Below are 16925 nucleotides of genomic sequence, written 5' to 3' on the forward strand. Positions count from 1 at the left end.
CGGACGAAAACGAAAATATTTCAGTGTGCACATGTCTAGTGAATAGCAGGTCGCATTTTGTTCTTAGCCTGCTAAATACTTATTGTCTTACCAACACAATCAGTGGTAAAAGGTATGTATCTGGTACATTCAAAGATGGTAGTTCTATACTCTAGCTTTGAAATGGTGTTGGTTTAAAAAGCATGCTGACCATCATTACTGGATTTCATATTTCTACTTTCTAAGTATCAGAATTTGATTTAATTTAATAAACCAGTTTAAAGAGCAACGTTTTGCAATAATCTATGACAGCCAATCAGCAGTTTGGACAGAAAGCAGAATTTTGTTTGGTTGTCATAGACTGTTACACAGTGTTCTTTTCGTTATGTTATTAAATAACCTCCATGTCATGTACTTGCCAGGACTAATACACCATTTTCCCCAACTATTCATGCATAAGCACAGTGACGTGAATTGCCAGTTTAAGTGAAAAATCCATTTTAGCATCGGAAGAAGAGATCTTTATTTCATTTTACCTTTATAAGTTTATAGTGATTCACACATTATTAATGGTGGATAATAAAATCCTTATTTAAGAAACAATAAATGTGAATTTAAATAGAATGATGTAATTTTAGTGACTGGTTTCCAAGTGTGTAAAGTTGACCTACTTATTCCGATAGCTTATGGAAGACAGAAAAAAGCCTGCAATGTGACTTCTTTTATATCTTTAGACATAAACTGTCAAATAGGCATTCAGAGCCAAGAACTTTATAATTAAATATCCACTGGTAGTGTTTTTTTTCTTCTATATAAATACATTTAAGAGGATTTCTAAAGCACCTTACCCCTGTAGGAACATTCGGAAGTCCAGGACGTTCTGGAAAGGGAAACATACCTTGGATAAAACAGATGTATAAAGTAGTTAATCCGCCTGAGCCCCAGTATTTTACTTTACATAGTGCAAAAATGTTTTAATTGTTTACATAATCAGAGCTGCAACTCATCAATGGTTGAAAATGTGCAATGTAGTACAAGTTAGAGATTTATTAAATATAGCAAAATGTGGGTTGTAACTCACAGACAGCTGCTAATATAGTGCAATTTAGAGAACTTGTACAATGTTGTTCAATGTGCTATATATGAGTATGAAACATAATTTCTTTATTACCTCTTTTTACACGCATTTCACTGAATATTTATAATAAATAAATGCCTTATATGTGAAGCAGTCTGCAAAGCATTATGGCCTAGAAAGACACTGAACCTTGTAATTATTCAGTGCCTAATTTCCTTGCTTTGGAGGACATACAGTATGTGGACAATAAATGACATTTCTGTTACATAAACTGGGTTGGGTGATATATACAAGTTGTTATTGTATAGGCATCTTAAAAGTATCTTTTATGCATCCTTTAGATTTTACATGCTTGCTTCTGCGGTATTTTATACCAGGCTATTCAGATATCTGCCATAGAATTTGCTGTTTTAATTTGGGTGCTTGTCAATATGCCAAGATAGGCAACTGTGTTAATATGTCTTGTAATCTTTAATACAGGTGCTGGAGTGCTTTTGTGATCGTTCTTAGAACTTTTAGGCATGGATTATAGGTGACAACCAGTGGGACATTATTCTCATTTACATACAGTACTTGACCAGGGATGTTAACTGCTTTCTTTATCTGAGTATTACTTGTCATTGGCCTGTATCCCTTTTTTTTTATTATGTCTCTTCTGAGGTGTAGTGACTTATAAAGAAAAAAAGGCAGCATTTCAACAGAATTTGTACCAACATCCCTACTGGATGTTGGTAACAAGGGCCCAAGTTGCTCTGTGTGCATGAACCTTGATAACTAGGGGAATGGCCACAAACACTCACTGTCAGTCAGCATTTTCCCCAAGGACCAAAAAAAATATGTTTTTTTCGATTTCCATGGCACTAATCCATTTGCTCAATTACAAAGAGAAATACATTTCCTGTAACTGTAAGCTAGACACCAAAAATAATTAGTTATCTACAGCCAGGCTTTTGGATATAACTACATCTGTTCTGACATTAGGAACGGAACAGAACACAGACTGAATAATTGTATTGCACTGGCTGCTGTCTATAACCTACACCTCGAAGGTCTACAAAAAAAAAGAAAAAAAATACATAAATAGTCAAACTTGCTTTTACTTACCTGTACCACCACTCATACTGTTGAAGGCAGCAGAATGTGGGCATGGGTTTGTTAGTGCTCTGATAAGTCCATCGGGTTTGTAGGAATAATGCTCGACCAACTGGAAAAAAAAAATTGTTCTATAAAAAGTGTAATAAATGTTTGTTTGTTTTTTCCTTGCACCTGATTGAGTATTCTCTGCAAAGTGAAGCTTTACCACATTACTTTACTAAGGAGAAGAGTGCAATTGCACTTGCAAAGTGTACAGTCTATTGGCCTATAAATCATCCCCACAGACTGTGAAATTGTAGTGTCCTCTTAAACTAGTGGCATGTGGAATAGTGCCCTCTTACATTGTGGTCTATTGAAAAAGTGACCCTCTGTTATACTTGAAGGGTTCCACATGTACTGTCACTTTAAGGCTGGCTCCACCCAGGAGTGATGACAATGGTCAAGGGGCATAGTAGCCATGTTAGAGCACATGTAAGGCAGCATAATAAGATATACCTGTCCTGAGATGTATGTTGCAGTGTACAGCGAGTACTAAAATAAACATCAGTTGTTCCAGACTAGAGTCTTGTGTCTCTCACAACTCAGAGGATATAACACCCCCAACATTGCTGGTCAGCGTAAAAGTGACATCTTAGACTGAATGTCAGTGGAAAAGTGCCCTCTTACATTGAGGGTCAGTGTAGGTGTGAGATCAATATCCACCATAGTTCATAGCTCATGCAACCTCTATCAAATTTTGGATGAATACTAGTGTTCCACAGAACCATGGTTGAGAAACGCTGTTTTAAATCCAAAAATCTATTCCTTCCCATTATGATTAGCTACAGAATGTAATCATCCTCACTGTTTTATTTTATATTTTGGAGCAATCTTTTCCACTCTTACATATTCAACTCTACCACTAATAATTGCTTTAATAAACGACTTGAAAGTTCATCTTCCTCCCTTTCTTCATAATTTACCTTACACCCTGTCCCTTCACATTCAGCCGTACAAATTCAGGATTCAAGTTCCCCCCAAACCTCTTGGTGTTTCTTCTCTGTAAGTGATTTGATTACAACTTTCATACTCATTTTACATCTCAATAATTTCTTGATGTCTCTATTGCCCAATATATTTTCCCATTTTTAAGGATAATAAAAAATGAAAGACTGTAATATAGGTAAAGATATTTACCTGCCATAAAGTATCAAATTTCTTTCCTTCTGGTATTGACAATTTTCCAGTCTTGTCCCGGTCAATCCGATAATGTGAAATCTTTCTATCATTCAGCAAACACAGAGCATATGATCCATTATTGTCTCGCTCTCGTATTCTAAAATAATAAAAACAAAATGAATGCTTAGTGGACTAAATGTTCCATACAGTTACACAACTTGGTAATGTACGCTTCTGTAATGGTTGCAGAAACACAGTATCTAATGTCCCTTTTCTTATCTCCCTTTGTATTTTACATGCTGAGACCTGTGTAGGTAAATCTAGAATTTAAGTTTGTCCTTTAAGACATAATGGCACTTGCGGAGTGCTAATAGACCTGAAAGGATAGGCATTATTCTCCTTGACAATTCAACAGCTTCAGTAAGGTTCAACTCTACATCAGAGGGCAGATTCAAATGGAATAGGGAAAATGAGAACAAACACAGAGTTATATCAACAAATCAACATCCACTTGTCATGTGATAGAAATATAAAAGTAGAATTCTAAAATAATCTAACTAATCTTAAAACTGCCCTCTCCTCACACCTATTCTGACTAACCTGTGTAAGAAAGATCTTTATACTTATCTATTTTCAGGCAACTCCAGTCCGGTCATGTGATCTTCCCTGTGTCATCCAGAGCTGGCTACAAGGGAGAGGATAGAGTGCTCGGCAATGGTTGGCAATGCCTGGGAGATGTAATGTCATCCATAGGCTTATTATGGTCCATCTTTTGTCAGCAGTCCCTCCTCTCCCCTGCAGCCATTTTTAAGTTTAGTTTATTCTTGCATTCTACTTTTACAATTTTACTTTAATTACAGGAACCTCTACTTTTTGGTAAAAAAAAAGTTTGTATTGAGTATACACTGTATGTAGATTACATACTACTGACACCTAGCATGTAGATTACATGTTACTTTTACTCCTGACCTCTGCACTATGTATACTACATACTTGTAAGCTTGTACTCCTGTATATAACACACTCCTGACTCCTGTATATTACACAATCTTGACCCCTGTACTCTGTGCATTACATACTACTTGATTCCTACACTATGTATGTTACACACCACTGACCCCTACACTTGGTACATAACATACTCCTGACACCTGCACTCTGTACATAACATGCTCCTGACCCCTGCACTCTATACATAACACTTCCATTGAAATTAGGTTGACAAATTACTCTGCAGACATGAAAAAATGTGAATGAAAGAGAATGTCATGTTTCTTACTAAAGCTAAAAAGGAAGGGTGCACTTTTATTTTTACCATATTTTTATATAATTACATTTTCTAAGTTTTCTTGGAACCTTACTCTTTAATGGGGCCTTGCTAGGTTATCTCCTAAAAGTGAGCTACACCCTGGTGATCTTTGATTGCTGATTTCTACACTGGTTCAGGTTGTCTGCTCCTGGTTTAGGTTTGCAACATATAATAGACATACTGTATATGCAGAGAATTAAAATCCAATTTACAAGAATTTTTACTCAATCAGTTAGAGATAAGGGGTTATTTATACCAGCAAGCATACTGATAAAATTAATATATTTATTTTGCTTGTATATCTTAGAGCAAAAGAACCAAATATGTACATGGAATCCAAACATCCACATCCTTCATTAAAATTAGAGATAAATGATCAGTATGTATCCCTGTAGATGATTTTTTACAGCTGAGTTTTTAGATCTTTTTAGTCTCTAAGCCAATAAAAAAAAAAACTGTTGAGAATGTGAAGTTTTTGATGATGCCAGAAAGTAAAGTTCACATTAATCCTCTATGGAACTGCAATTGCGTCTGATCCTGATAAATTGCCCTTTTGGTATGGCCTGCTTCCATTGTGGGTGATGGCAGCTGCTATATGGGATATAGCCATTTCGATCTGTATCTTTGAAGTGCGTTCTAGTATGCAGTTCATTTCCTACTTTAAAAATCTCCAAATCTAAAAAAATTCTAATCGCAGAGAGATATATACACTTTTTAATAAACTAATTTAATATATTGTAAAGTCTGTCCAGCATCACCGCTCAATAATCATTGGGGAAAACGAGTGTAATGGAAAAGTAACCCATAGCGAAAATGGCGGTATAGGAACTTCCGGGAATAACAAATGACATAATTGGCTAAGGTAACGGTATAAATACCAACATAAAGATGGTACCCACAGCTTCCTGATGACGCATGCACGTATGGGTAACGCGTAGAGGCTTTTGGGTAACCCATACGTACGGAACTACGTCACGCGACACTTCCGAACGTTAAACAGCTCAATCACGAGGCGTGTTATTTATTTATTCAATAGATTTAGTATAAGAGCTGCAGGTGTATATTTTTATTTTTGTACAGAATCAGCGCAGTAATATATGTACACACATATAAAAAATATTTCTTCACAATTCCTAACTTCTTTTTAGAGGTGTTCACTAAAACTGCAGCAGATCACTATTTCCATATTTTCATAATAATTATAGATGAGCGCCAGTGACACAATATATACAAATTCAAATTTCTTGCAGAGATAAATTCAGACCGACAAGATCCTAGGCAGGGCAAAAGTGTTGAGCCATTCTACAGGTGAAAATCAAAAAATTTGAATATCGTGCAAAAGTTCATTTATTTCACTAACGCAACTTAAAAGGTAAAACTAATATATGAGATAGACTCATTACATGCAAAGCAAAATAGTTCAAGCCGTGATTTGTCATAATTGTGATGACTATGGCTTACAGCTCATGAAAACCCCAAATCCACAATCTCAGAAAATTTGAATATTGTGAAAAGGTGCAATATTCTAGGCTCAAAGTGTCCCACTAAAAATGGACTCTTTGGGGCAGATTCACAAAGATCTGCACCCGCGCAGCGTATCAGAGATACGCTACGCTGCTGTAACTTACTTGGCAAATCTTTGAATCCAGAAAGAATTTGCGCCGTAAGTTACGGCGGCGTAGTGTATCTCTCGTGGCGTAAGGGCGCGGAATTCAAATGCGACGAGTAGGGGGCATGTTTCATTTAAATGAAGCACATCCCCGCGCCGAAAGAACTGCGCATGCCCCGTCTGTCAAAACTCCCAGGGTGCATTGCTCTGAACGACGTCGCAAGGACGTCATTGGTTTTGACGTGAACGTAAATGGCGTCCAGCCCCATTCACGGATGACTTACTCAAACGAAATAACATTTTTCAAATTCGACACGGGAACGACGGCCATACTTAACATTGCGTACGCCACCAGATAGCAGCTTTAACTATACGCCGAAAAAATCCGAACGGAAACGACGTAAAAGAATGCGACGGCCGCTCGTACGTTTGTGGATCGTCGGAAATAGCTAATTTGCATACTCGACGCAGATTACGACGGGAACGCCACCCAGCGGACGCGGAAGAATTGCAACTAAGATCCGAAGGCGTACGAAGACATACGCCTGTCGGATCTAACCCAGATGCCGTCGTATCTTGTTTTGAGGATTCAAAACAAAGATACGACGCGGGAAATTTAAAAGTACGCCTCAAATGGCGATTGCAAAAGAAGTTGGATATTCTCAAATTCCTAAATCAAAGCACATTAATAGAAAGTTATGTGGACGGGAAAAGTGTGGGGACCGCCCTGTCTTTTCTCCGCTCTCCCCAATGGGGGGATCGGATGAACACTGACCGTCTGTCCATGTTCACCCGATCCGATCCGCCAGACGGATGTAAAAGTAGGTTTTTCCTCCGTCACACTTTGGCGGATCGGAGCGGGTCGGATGTCAGCGGGCATGTCACCGCTGACATCCGTGGCTCCATAGAGGAGCACGGAACGCCCATTCAGGTCCGCAAAAAAAATTGTCAGGCAGACCTGAACGGGCCGCCCGTGTGAAAGGGCCCATAGTATAGGACATACAGTACCTGCTGCAGTGATGAAAACTGGGACCTTGCTCAGACTATGAGGAATTTTTGGCTTCTCGGGGCAAAATTACACTTCAGAAGTTGGGTTGTTTAACATCCTTTTAGATGCCATTATAGTAACCTCTGTGGGGAACAGATTAAGCTTACTATAACATTCTTGTTCTCTGAAAACTGTGCCTGTTATATCTGTGGGATTTTGTATTGGCTGCGTACAGGTTAAGGGTTTGCTCAACACTTAGACCCCTTTCACACTGAATCGTTTTTACAGCGTTTTAGCGTTAAAAATAGTGCTACACTCATAAAACGCTCTCCATGCATCTCAATGGACCCTTTCACACTGAGTCTTGCAAGCAGCATCTTTGGAGCAGCTTTTGGGCGCTGAAAAAATGTGTGGCCTGCATTCTCATGACAAAAAAATAATTTTGTAAAAATAGTCCTGCACGTACACACAGACTTTGCCAGCTCCAGTTTCTAGCAGGCCAACATGGCAGCTCAGGGCTCATGTACACGAAGCAAGTAGAATTCTGTGAAGTATTCCTGTACAGGCACAGTACTGCATTCTTCTGTTGAGTAGCATATATGGGAAGTAAATCTACAACTTTTTTTTAATTTTTTTATGCTCAGTTCCACTTTAGGCCTATGAACATATTCACACTCTTTTTCATAGATAAACAGTGTCTTAATAAACACTGGTCAGTGCAGGAAGTGACATGCAAATATCTTTCATGCTTAAAAACCACAGACTGTTCAGAGAACAAACATATCATGGTATTGTATAGTCTGTCTGTTATAAACACATGCAGCATTATGAAAAAGGGGTGACATGCATTTGCAGTATTTGTTTCACTTAACCACTTTACCTCCGGAATATTTACCCCCCCTGCACCCCTCCTGACCAGGCCATTTTTTGCCATATGGCATTGTGTTATTTTAACTGACAATTGCGCGGTTGTGCGACACTGTACCCCAACAAAAATGTATGTGCTTTTTTCCCCCCACAAATAAAGCTTTGTTTTGGTGGTATTTAATCACCTCTGCAGTTTTTATATTTTGCGCTTAAAACATAAAAAGAGTGTCAATTTTGAAAACAATATTTTTTTACTTTCTGCTCTAAATAATAAGTAATTTCTTCATTAATTTAGGCCAATATGTATTCTGCTACATGTTTTCAGTAAAAAAAATCCCAATAAGCATATAATGATTGGTTTGCGCAAAAGTTATAGGGGTAGATCCACGTACAGCGGCGCATTTATGCGCCGGGCTTAGCGTATCTAAGATACACTACGCCGCCGTAACTTACTTTTTTTTTTTCAAATCCACAAAGAATCCGCGCCGAAAGTTACGGCGGCGTAGTGTATCTTTGGCGGCGTAATGGCGCAGCATTTAAATCTCTGTGATGGGGGCGTGTTTTATGTAAATACGTCGTGACCAGAAGTAAACAACGTTTTTTTTTAACTGGGCATGCACCGTCCGTGGGGGTATCCGAGTGCGCATGCTTGAAATTAACCCGGAACAAGCCAATATTTCCGACGGTGACGTCATTCTACGCAAATCCCTATTCGCGAACGACTTACGCAAACAACGTAAAAATTTCAAATTTCTACGTGGGAACGACGGCCATACTTAACATTGAGTACGCCTCATAACAGTAGCTTTAACTATATGCCGGAAAAAGCCGAACGCAAACGACGTAAAAAAATGCGCCGGCCGGACGTACGTTCGTCGATCGCCGTACCTAGCTAATTTGCATACTCGACGCGGAATTCGACGGAAACGCCACCTAGCGGCCGCCGAAAAATTGCATCTTAGATCCGACGGCGTACTAAGACGTACGCCTGTCGGATCCATCCGAGATGCCGTTGTATCTTGTTTTGTGGATACAAAACAAAGATACGACGCGCAAAATTTGAAATTATGCGGCGTATCATGAGATACACCAGCGTAATTCTTTTGTGGATCTACCCCATAGTGTCTACAAACTATGGTACAGTATAAATTTATGTAATTTGTATTTATTTACAGTATTTAGTTATTTTTTACTAGTAATGGCGGCGATCAGCGACGTATAGCCGGACTGTGATATTGCAGGGGACAACTCGGACACCTAATTGACATTTTTTACACTTTTTTGGGGACCTGTGACACTAATATAGTGATCAGCGCTAAAAATGTGCACTGTCACTGTATTAATGACACTAGCTGGGAAGGAGTTAACATCATATGGTTAAATGTGTGCTGTACGACTTTATACGGCCGCAGGGTGGATCAAAATTTCCGGGAGGCCGTCTATATACGGCCTCCAGCCACTGGGGGGGGCGCGCAAGCGCTGCCGCCGGCAGCGCGTGCCCGCCGCATCACTGAGATGCCGATGCGCGTGCCTGGCGGCCGCGATGTCCGCCAGGCACCCGCGATTGGCGGTTACAGAGACAAGGATGTGGATCTGTGTGTGTAAACACACAGATCCACGTCCTGTCAAGGAGAGAGGAGACCGATCTGTGTCCCTTGTACATAGGGACACAGATCGCAGATCGCCGCCATTACTAGTAAAAAAAATAATAATAATTCTGTCCCCTATTTTGTAGGCGCTATAACTTTTGCGCAAACCAGTCGCTTATTGCGATTTTTTTATTTTTTTTTACTAAAAATATGTAGAAGAATACGTATTGGCCTAGATTGAGGAAAAAAAGCATTTTTTTTTATTTTTTATTTGGCTATTTATTATAGCAACAAGTAAAACATATTGAATTGTTTTTTTAAATTGTCGCTTTTTTTTTGTTTATAGCGCAAAAAATAAAAACCGCAGAGGTGATCAAATACCACCAAAAGAAAGCTCTATTTGTGGGGAAAAAAGGACGTAAATTTTGTTTGGGAGCCACGTCGCACGACTGCGCAATTGTCAGTTAAAGCGACGCAGTGCCGGAAGCTGAAATTTCACCTGGGCAGGAAGGGGGTATATGTGCCCAGTAAGCAAGTGGTTAAATTGTGATTCAGTGTAGTGGGGGAGCTGTTTTTACTAGTACAATGCACGGATCAGTGTTACTGTTTTAGATGTCAAGGAGAGGTTGAACAACGTCCCATGTACATGAAGCCTACCTGGGAAAACATATTTTTCAGACCACTAGAGGAGCATGTTTAAGTTTTTCTTTATGATAAATAGAGCTAAGCTCAGTGCTGCAGCACTACTCAGAGCCTTCACTTCTACTCACGTTGCTTGTCCTCAATGCATTAGTAGCATATTGTACTGTTACCCAGCAGTATGTGTCACTTTTTTTGACATTTTATTTTAACACGGGCATTTTCAAACTCACAGCAGCTAAGAGAGATGGCAAGGCCTTTCCCACATGCTGCAAGATGGTTATGTAGAATATATTTTTGGGTCAGGTCAGAAAAGGGGATGAACCCACAAGAATTTAAACTTAGTCCCATCTAAATGTTATTTTTACTTGCTTTTAACTTGTATGGCTAGGAATATAAAAAAAAAAAAAAACTTGCATAAATGTGTAAAAGTATTTATGGCTACTAGTATACAAAGGTGTTTGCCATACATTTACCATTGTTTAGTATGTTATCCATACTGTACCTTTGTGTTATTTTACATAATGCAACTGCAAACTGATCTCATACTGATCCAAAAGCAGTATTAAACCTAAAACCAAATGTTCCATTTCAGGGACTAATCGGGCCCAAATTTTTGCCTGAATTCGGACCTGCAACGGAGCAACAGATGCACGGGTCCTCTGTGCAATTCACTCCGCAGCCGCTCTTGAGATATGTGGACAAGCTCCATTGAGAGCCGGTCACAATCTCCTGTAATGTAGATGTGGAAACCTACATCCAATTCACACTCATGTGAAACCAGCCTAACCGAAATTTAGATCAATGTAGAATGAACATTATTTCTCTCAATTCTATCAAAGACAGTAGAGATACAATAATACGTACAATAAACTCCAGCAAATCTAATTTGTATGAAGGGTCGATAAAGCTAAACTATAACATCTTTAAAGGCCCGTACACACGATCAGAAAATCGTATAAAAAATACTGCTTTCTAATCGATCGTACGATTATCTGATCGTTACTATACAGCTTTTGTCCAAAATGATCTGAAGGGACAAACACGAAAAATTGTTCTTGTATAATACCAGATCGTGCAATTTTCATTTACTACAGTTTTCATCCGAAAACACACATAGTTCTGCATGGTGTCTTAATGCTGTACTTAATTAAAGTAAAGCACGATGAATTACAGGTTACAACATAATAAATAAAATCAGCACAGCTGTTCTCAAAATGATCCTATCTAGCAAAGAGAAGTTACAATTAGAAGTTAGAATTAGGTTGGGTGAAGCATTGCTAGCGCCATGAGGACTGTGTTTTCATGTTCTAAGGTCCCAGCAGATACATCTTTGTTTCTATTCTTTTTGTGGTTTCTATTATTTATAGTCAATTATGGGCCTATAGACATTTACAGGAAATCTTTCACAGCCAGGGAAATATAACTGCATTGCAGAAGAACCAACATAACACGGCAGAGGAATTCATAACAGAACATTGGCAGAACAGGGAAGCAAGAATGACAGAACAGGAAGCCACTATAACACCTAAAACAAGGTTGTCTTTTCACAAACTTTATTTGTAAAAAGTATTTATTCTCCTACAATCCAGTGTTACTGTCAGTATTGATTTTTCAGCTAAGACCTAAGTAGTAATAATTTCTTTCTTGAAGCCATGAACATTTTCTTAGGTTAAAATAACAAATCATTCTGTGCTGGCAAAACGCTGAACAGTAAATAGGCAAAGATCAAATTAATGTTTCATAGACTTTGAAATGTACTCTAGCAGTGTAGCTAAAGAATATGCAATGCATTATTCAGCATCTGCCTAACGCAGCATTTTTATAAATAAACTGACTGCTGAGCAATGTGTATTTTTAACTACTTGTCAAGAAAAAATAACATTCCCCAAAATTACATAACGCTGGATTAGGCATTATCAAGAATATATTTGTATATATTTTACAAAATTACTTACAGAAACCTTATGTGAGAAACTACTACCTTATATTTCATTGTGTAGGAATCTGCTGCCCTCTACTGTTCATATTTGTAAATATGTTTTGCTTGTTAATTACCACAGTTAGTTGGTCATAAACAAGTACTTCCTGTCCCTACTAGCTGGGTCAGAAACCCCAACTGGAGGACTGTGATGTTTATAAAGGGGAATTTTCACACGTTTCCTTATAAACACAAGGGCTGCTGCTGTATTTCACCCAGACCAGAAGTAGAGACTATTAGGTAAGTATTCTTGTGTTCTAATAGTTTAACTGCAGTTGCCTATAGTTTCTTGAGTGTGTATCTGAATCCTTGTGACAGACAGACAGACATATTTCTGTCCTATTGTTACTATCTCACATGCACTCTACACCAGATAACTAAATCTGTGATACAGTGTGTGTGTAGTGGTCCCCTTGCGAAATGTTAGAAGGTGAACCTGATTATTGCAATAGAGTATTTATGCAGCTCCAGTTATTTTAGTTAACCCTGTCCCTTCTGGTCTGGGATTTTATAGCTAGTTTTAGCTCAGGGCTCAAAAATCATCATAGAGTAGAGCCAAGTTAAGCATCTGATGGCCACTTCTGGTAGTCAGAGGTCCAGTTGCATGACAGCTTGGAAGCTACTAGCAACTAAGACACAGAGTAGATATGCTTATTCTGAGTTCCAGTATCGCACCACAGTTCCTGTTGGTGAGAAGCTGTGATCCAGTTTGGTTGTAAAATGGTTGGAAGATCTCCCCATCACTGCTGATCTTGTCTTCAGGTCTACAACACAAAGAAGGATGCCACTTTGTGATCATCCTCAGGAGCCCTTACATGTGGACTTTTCTGCAACATTCATCTGTAAGTGGAAGTATCTTTATTAATACATATATACTGTCAGGGACCTGCCAATAGGCTCCGGCGTGCACGCATGCGCACACATACTAATGGTCAGAATCAAAACCAGTCACCTATTCATGTGCGCAGGCGCGCCTCACATGCACACGGATATGTGCCAAATGCGCGCATATGCGCGCCAAATGTGCGCGCGCGTATGCGCGAGCATGTGCCTACTACACGCGCACGTGCACGATGGCGGGAACGCGCACGTGCTCGTTGATGCGCGATTGGCGCCACTCAGCCTTTAAAAAGCTAGCAGCTGCAGTGACACTTTGCTGTCTGATCTGCAGCGTTGTATCAGTGAAATCTGTGACCTGTTGTAACCTGTTACCTCAAACCGACCCGGCTCCGTCTGACCATCCGACCCTCTCCACTCCGACCCCTGGCTTGCTCTGACTCCGCTCTGCTCTCCTGCCCACTGTTACCAGACCCTGTGCCTGAATCTGACTACGCTTGCTTAACCCACCTGATTATCTGCTTACCCGGTTTGCTTCACCAGCTTCTGCTATCCAGTGCCTGTCCCAGCTCCAGAGACACTGTCTCCTGCAACCACCGTCCCGAAGGACCACCAACCGTGCCGAGCTGCTATCATCACCAGGCACTCCTACCTCGCCGTGCTCCCGAGCTTGCTGTCCCAACTCCAGCAGCTCCAGAGCCGGGGCTGTAAGAGAGGCCTCCTCCTGCACACTAGGCTCTGGCTACAAGGTACGTTCCAGTACATAACATATACATTATACCTTGGGTTATGTGCACATTCCACCAGGACTTATGTTGGGCCCTCTGCTGATATTACCTGTTTGTACATTGGATGAATGTACAATTATTGTTCTTTTATTATATAAAAGTTATTCCCAAAATGGTGTGCATCTATATATTTAAGGTTAATTTTACATGCTGGCTGCAGCAGTTCTTCTCTGAACAATTACATAGATTAGGTTACTGGTTAATGTCCCAGAAAAGGAATCTACTCTGTTCACAGAGGTCCTGTTCTGGGCGGAGGAACTGCTAACTTTATTACCAATCCCACTCTTCACCCCCATGCTTTAAGTGTTTAAAGTGGATATCACAATGTTTTTCTACTGAAGTTACTAGGGAAATGTGCTGATGCTGTATTTCAGAAGGGAAAATAAAACGTCTGCAAATGCTACCAATTGTGTGACAAGTTCAAGACTTCTCTATGATAAACAAAGCTGTAATTCTTACAATATTAATAAACACACTAGTAGATAACACCTCCATTCGTCCTTGAGATGGACATGGAAACGTGTATACAAAGTCTGGTTAAAGAGATGCTTACTAAACATATGGCTTACAGCCCATCAACACATACAATGGGTATCGTGTCTTCATCACATGACCTATGCATTTTATATCAACCATGGGTGTTAAAGAAAGATGAGAATTCCTTCACACAACAATTGGTATCATTTATTAAAACTTTTCAATATGAATGTAGAGCAGATCACTACTTACAAAAAGGTTCCATTTGTCTTTACTCCATTGAGCAGTAGCTGTTCAGATTCCTCACGTGAGATAGTTCCGTGGAACCAAGGCATTCGTTCATGAGCAGTTGTGGCAATTAGCTTTTCTAGCTGAGGTTTTTGGCTAATAATGGCTAGTTCAAGTGCTTCACCCTATAAGTAAATACAAAGAAACAATAAAAGGAGTTCCTTTTACATACATATTTTTTCAAAAAATATTGCTTATATACTGTATAAAATTATACAAGCATAACTTATAACCTTCTGAAATGAAGAAGAGGTAACATTCTCATGCACCAAAAAAAAGGCAACAATTTATGTTTTATTTAATGATGTTATATTGTATTTTTTGCTTAAAATGTAACTAAAACAAAACGTTTTTTTTTTTTTTTGTTCTGCATAGAGTGGAGATGGAGTAGAACCCCTGACAGTTTTTTATTACTGTCTGTTCCCCCATTAGGGAGATTCATCCTCTATTTGTTCTTTTTACCATTATCATCAAAAGTGAAATTAAAAGAAAATCCCAAATTTTGGATTGGCACCAAAACAGTCATAGAGGGGAAATCTTCGAATGGGAACAGTATTTCTGGTGACTCTGGTGATTCTTTCAATTTGGAGCGATTTCCTCTCAATTCCTGTTTGGTTATGGGACAGAAAGTGAGGGGAAATCTCCCCAATAGGACATAGATAGCAAAAAAAATAATAATAAAAAAAAAACGACAGGGGTTATAACCCTCCCTTGCTCTATCCAAAATTGAACCACTTTCTGACCATGCTAGCTAAATGACAGTTACAGCGCGGTCAGCCAGTGCTCTTGGCCTGGGAACCTCAGACAACTTCTGTCTAGGAGAGCAACAGGTTGGTAAAAGCTAATAAGCTGTGTATTTGGAAGCTGACAAGCTGCAGGCTTGCTCAGCCTAGTAGTTAGGATCTGTAAATATTGTATAGTTAGTGCTGAGACACGGCTAGGTTTTTGTTTGGCTATTTTTGTTTTTTTTGGAACACCGTACAGCACCTGTATATAGACTTGTATGTATCACAAATAAACATTGCACTGTTTGTCACTACCTCACTGGATTTGGTATCTGCTCATCCCAGGGAGCTTTGTACCTGCTGCCTGTCCCCCAGGTTACATATGGTTACATATGGTGGAGGCTGCGACCAGCAGTAGTAAGTTACTACTTAAAGGGCCAGTACCTAAAGTGACTAAACATGGAGGAAATCCTCAAACAAATGGTGTTATCCAACGCTGCACAACAGCCAACTAACGCTATTATACAGGAGCAATTGCAGAGGCTGTTTGAACAAAAGCGGATAGAAAAACCTTGACGAAGGTTGTGGAGACGCTAGCACAGTGGTCACCTTCTAAAATTAATGATGAGACAAGCCCTCAGTCATCCATGGGGGTTGATTTCTTTCCAAGATGACTGCAGATAATGATCCAGAGGCTGAGAGGGAAGGTTGGCCTAAAACCCAGTGGGCAGGACTGGTTGCTCCCTTGCTTTCTGGAGAGTCGCAGAAGGCCTACTATGATCTGGAGTCGGCAGAAGCAGAAGACTATGAAAAGGTCAAGCAGGAAATATTGTCGCGACTAGGTGTCACCTTGGCACTTCGCGCACATCGGGTCCACAGCTAGTTCTTCCAAGATGAAAGGCCCCCAAGTACGCAGATGTTTGAACTAATCCACCTGGTGTGGAAATCATTACAACCAGATTCCCTGTCTGGGCCACAAATAATGGAGCGTGTGGCCATGGATCGATTCCTGAGGTCACTACCAGTTCCCCTGCAGAAGTGGGTAAGTCAAGGAGACCCCAAGTCGGCAAACAACTTGGTGGAACTTGTGGAGAGATACTTTGCTGCAGAGAGCCTGGTCACCACCCCTACAGCCGCACAGACTTTCCACCCAAAGCCACGGTCTCCCCAGACAACAGGTAAGACTGTTCCAGGGGAAGTGGGTGGTAAGCATGGCAGAGAGATAGGGGGGAGCATTTTTGTTACCAGGACTGAAGTTTGGCATCCCAAACAAGGGAAGCCACTGCCTGTCAGCAAACCAAACTGGAGCACATCAGGTGTTTCCGTTGCCATGGACTGGGACATGTGGCAGCAAACTGTCCATTGACAGATGAACCCATGCAGTGTGATGTATGTTATAGAAAGCAGTCTATGTTGCTGTTTCATGCGCTGCAGTGCCAAGTGTAGGAAAACACATGTGCCAAATGACTGTGAATTATAAGCCTATTATGGCATTGCTGGACTCTAGAAGTCTAGTGA

General features: G+C 39.9%; 1 protein-coding gene across 7 annotated transcripts in view; it reads right to left on the reverse strand.

Annotated features, from left to right (window-relative positions):
* SYK (spleen associated tyrosine kinase) overlaps window positions 1-16925 on the reverse strand; it is a 164427-nt gene that overhangs the window by 77657 nt on the left and 69845 nt on the right. For 5 of the 7 annotated variants that reach the window (XM_040354927.1, XM_040354909.1, XM_040354917.1 and 2 more), the window contains exons 4-7: window positions 14647-14807; window positions 3329-3467; window positions 2162-2261; window positions 828-877 (exon numbers count right to left, since the gene is read on the reverse strand). In XM_040354927.1, the coding sequence (XP_040210861.1) occupies window positions 828-877; window positions 2162-2261; window positions 3329-3467; window positions 14647-14807 (450 nt within the window). The remainder of the gene's footprint in view (window positions 1-827; window positions 878-2161; window positions 2262-3328; window positions 3468-14646; window positions 14808-16925) is intronic. The other 2 variants (XM_040354944.1, XM_040354958.1) reach the window with 1 other exon arrangement.

Source organism: Rana temporaria, chromosome 1 (assembly GCF_905171775.1).
Source record: "Rana temporaria chromosome 1, aRanTem1.1, whole genome shotgun sequence".
Taxonomy (NCBI): domain Eukaryota; kingdom Metazoa; phylum Chordata; class Amphibia; order Anura; family Ranidae; genus Rana; species Rana temporaria.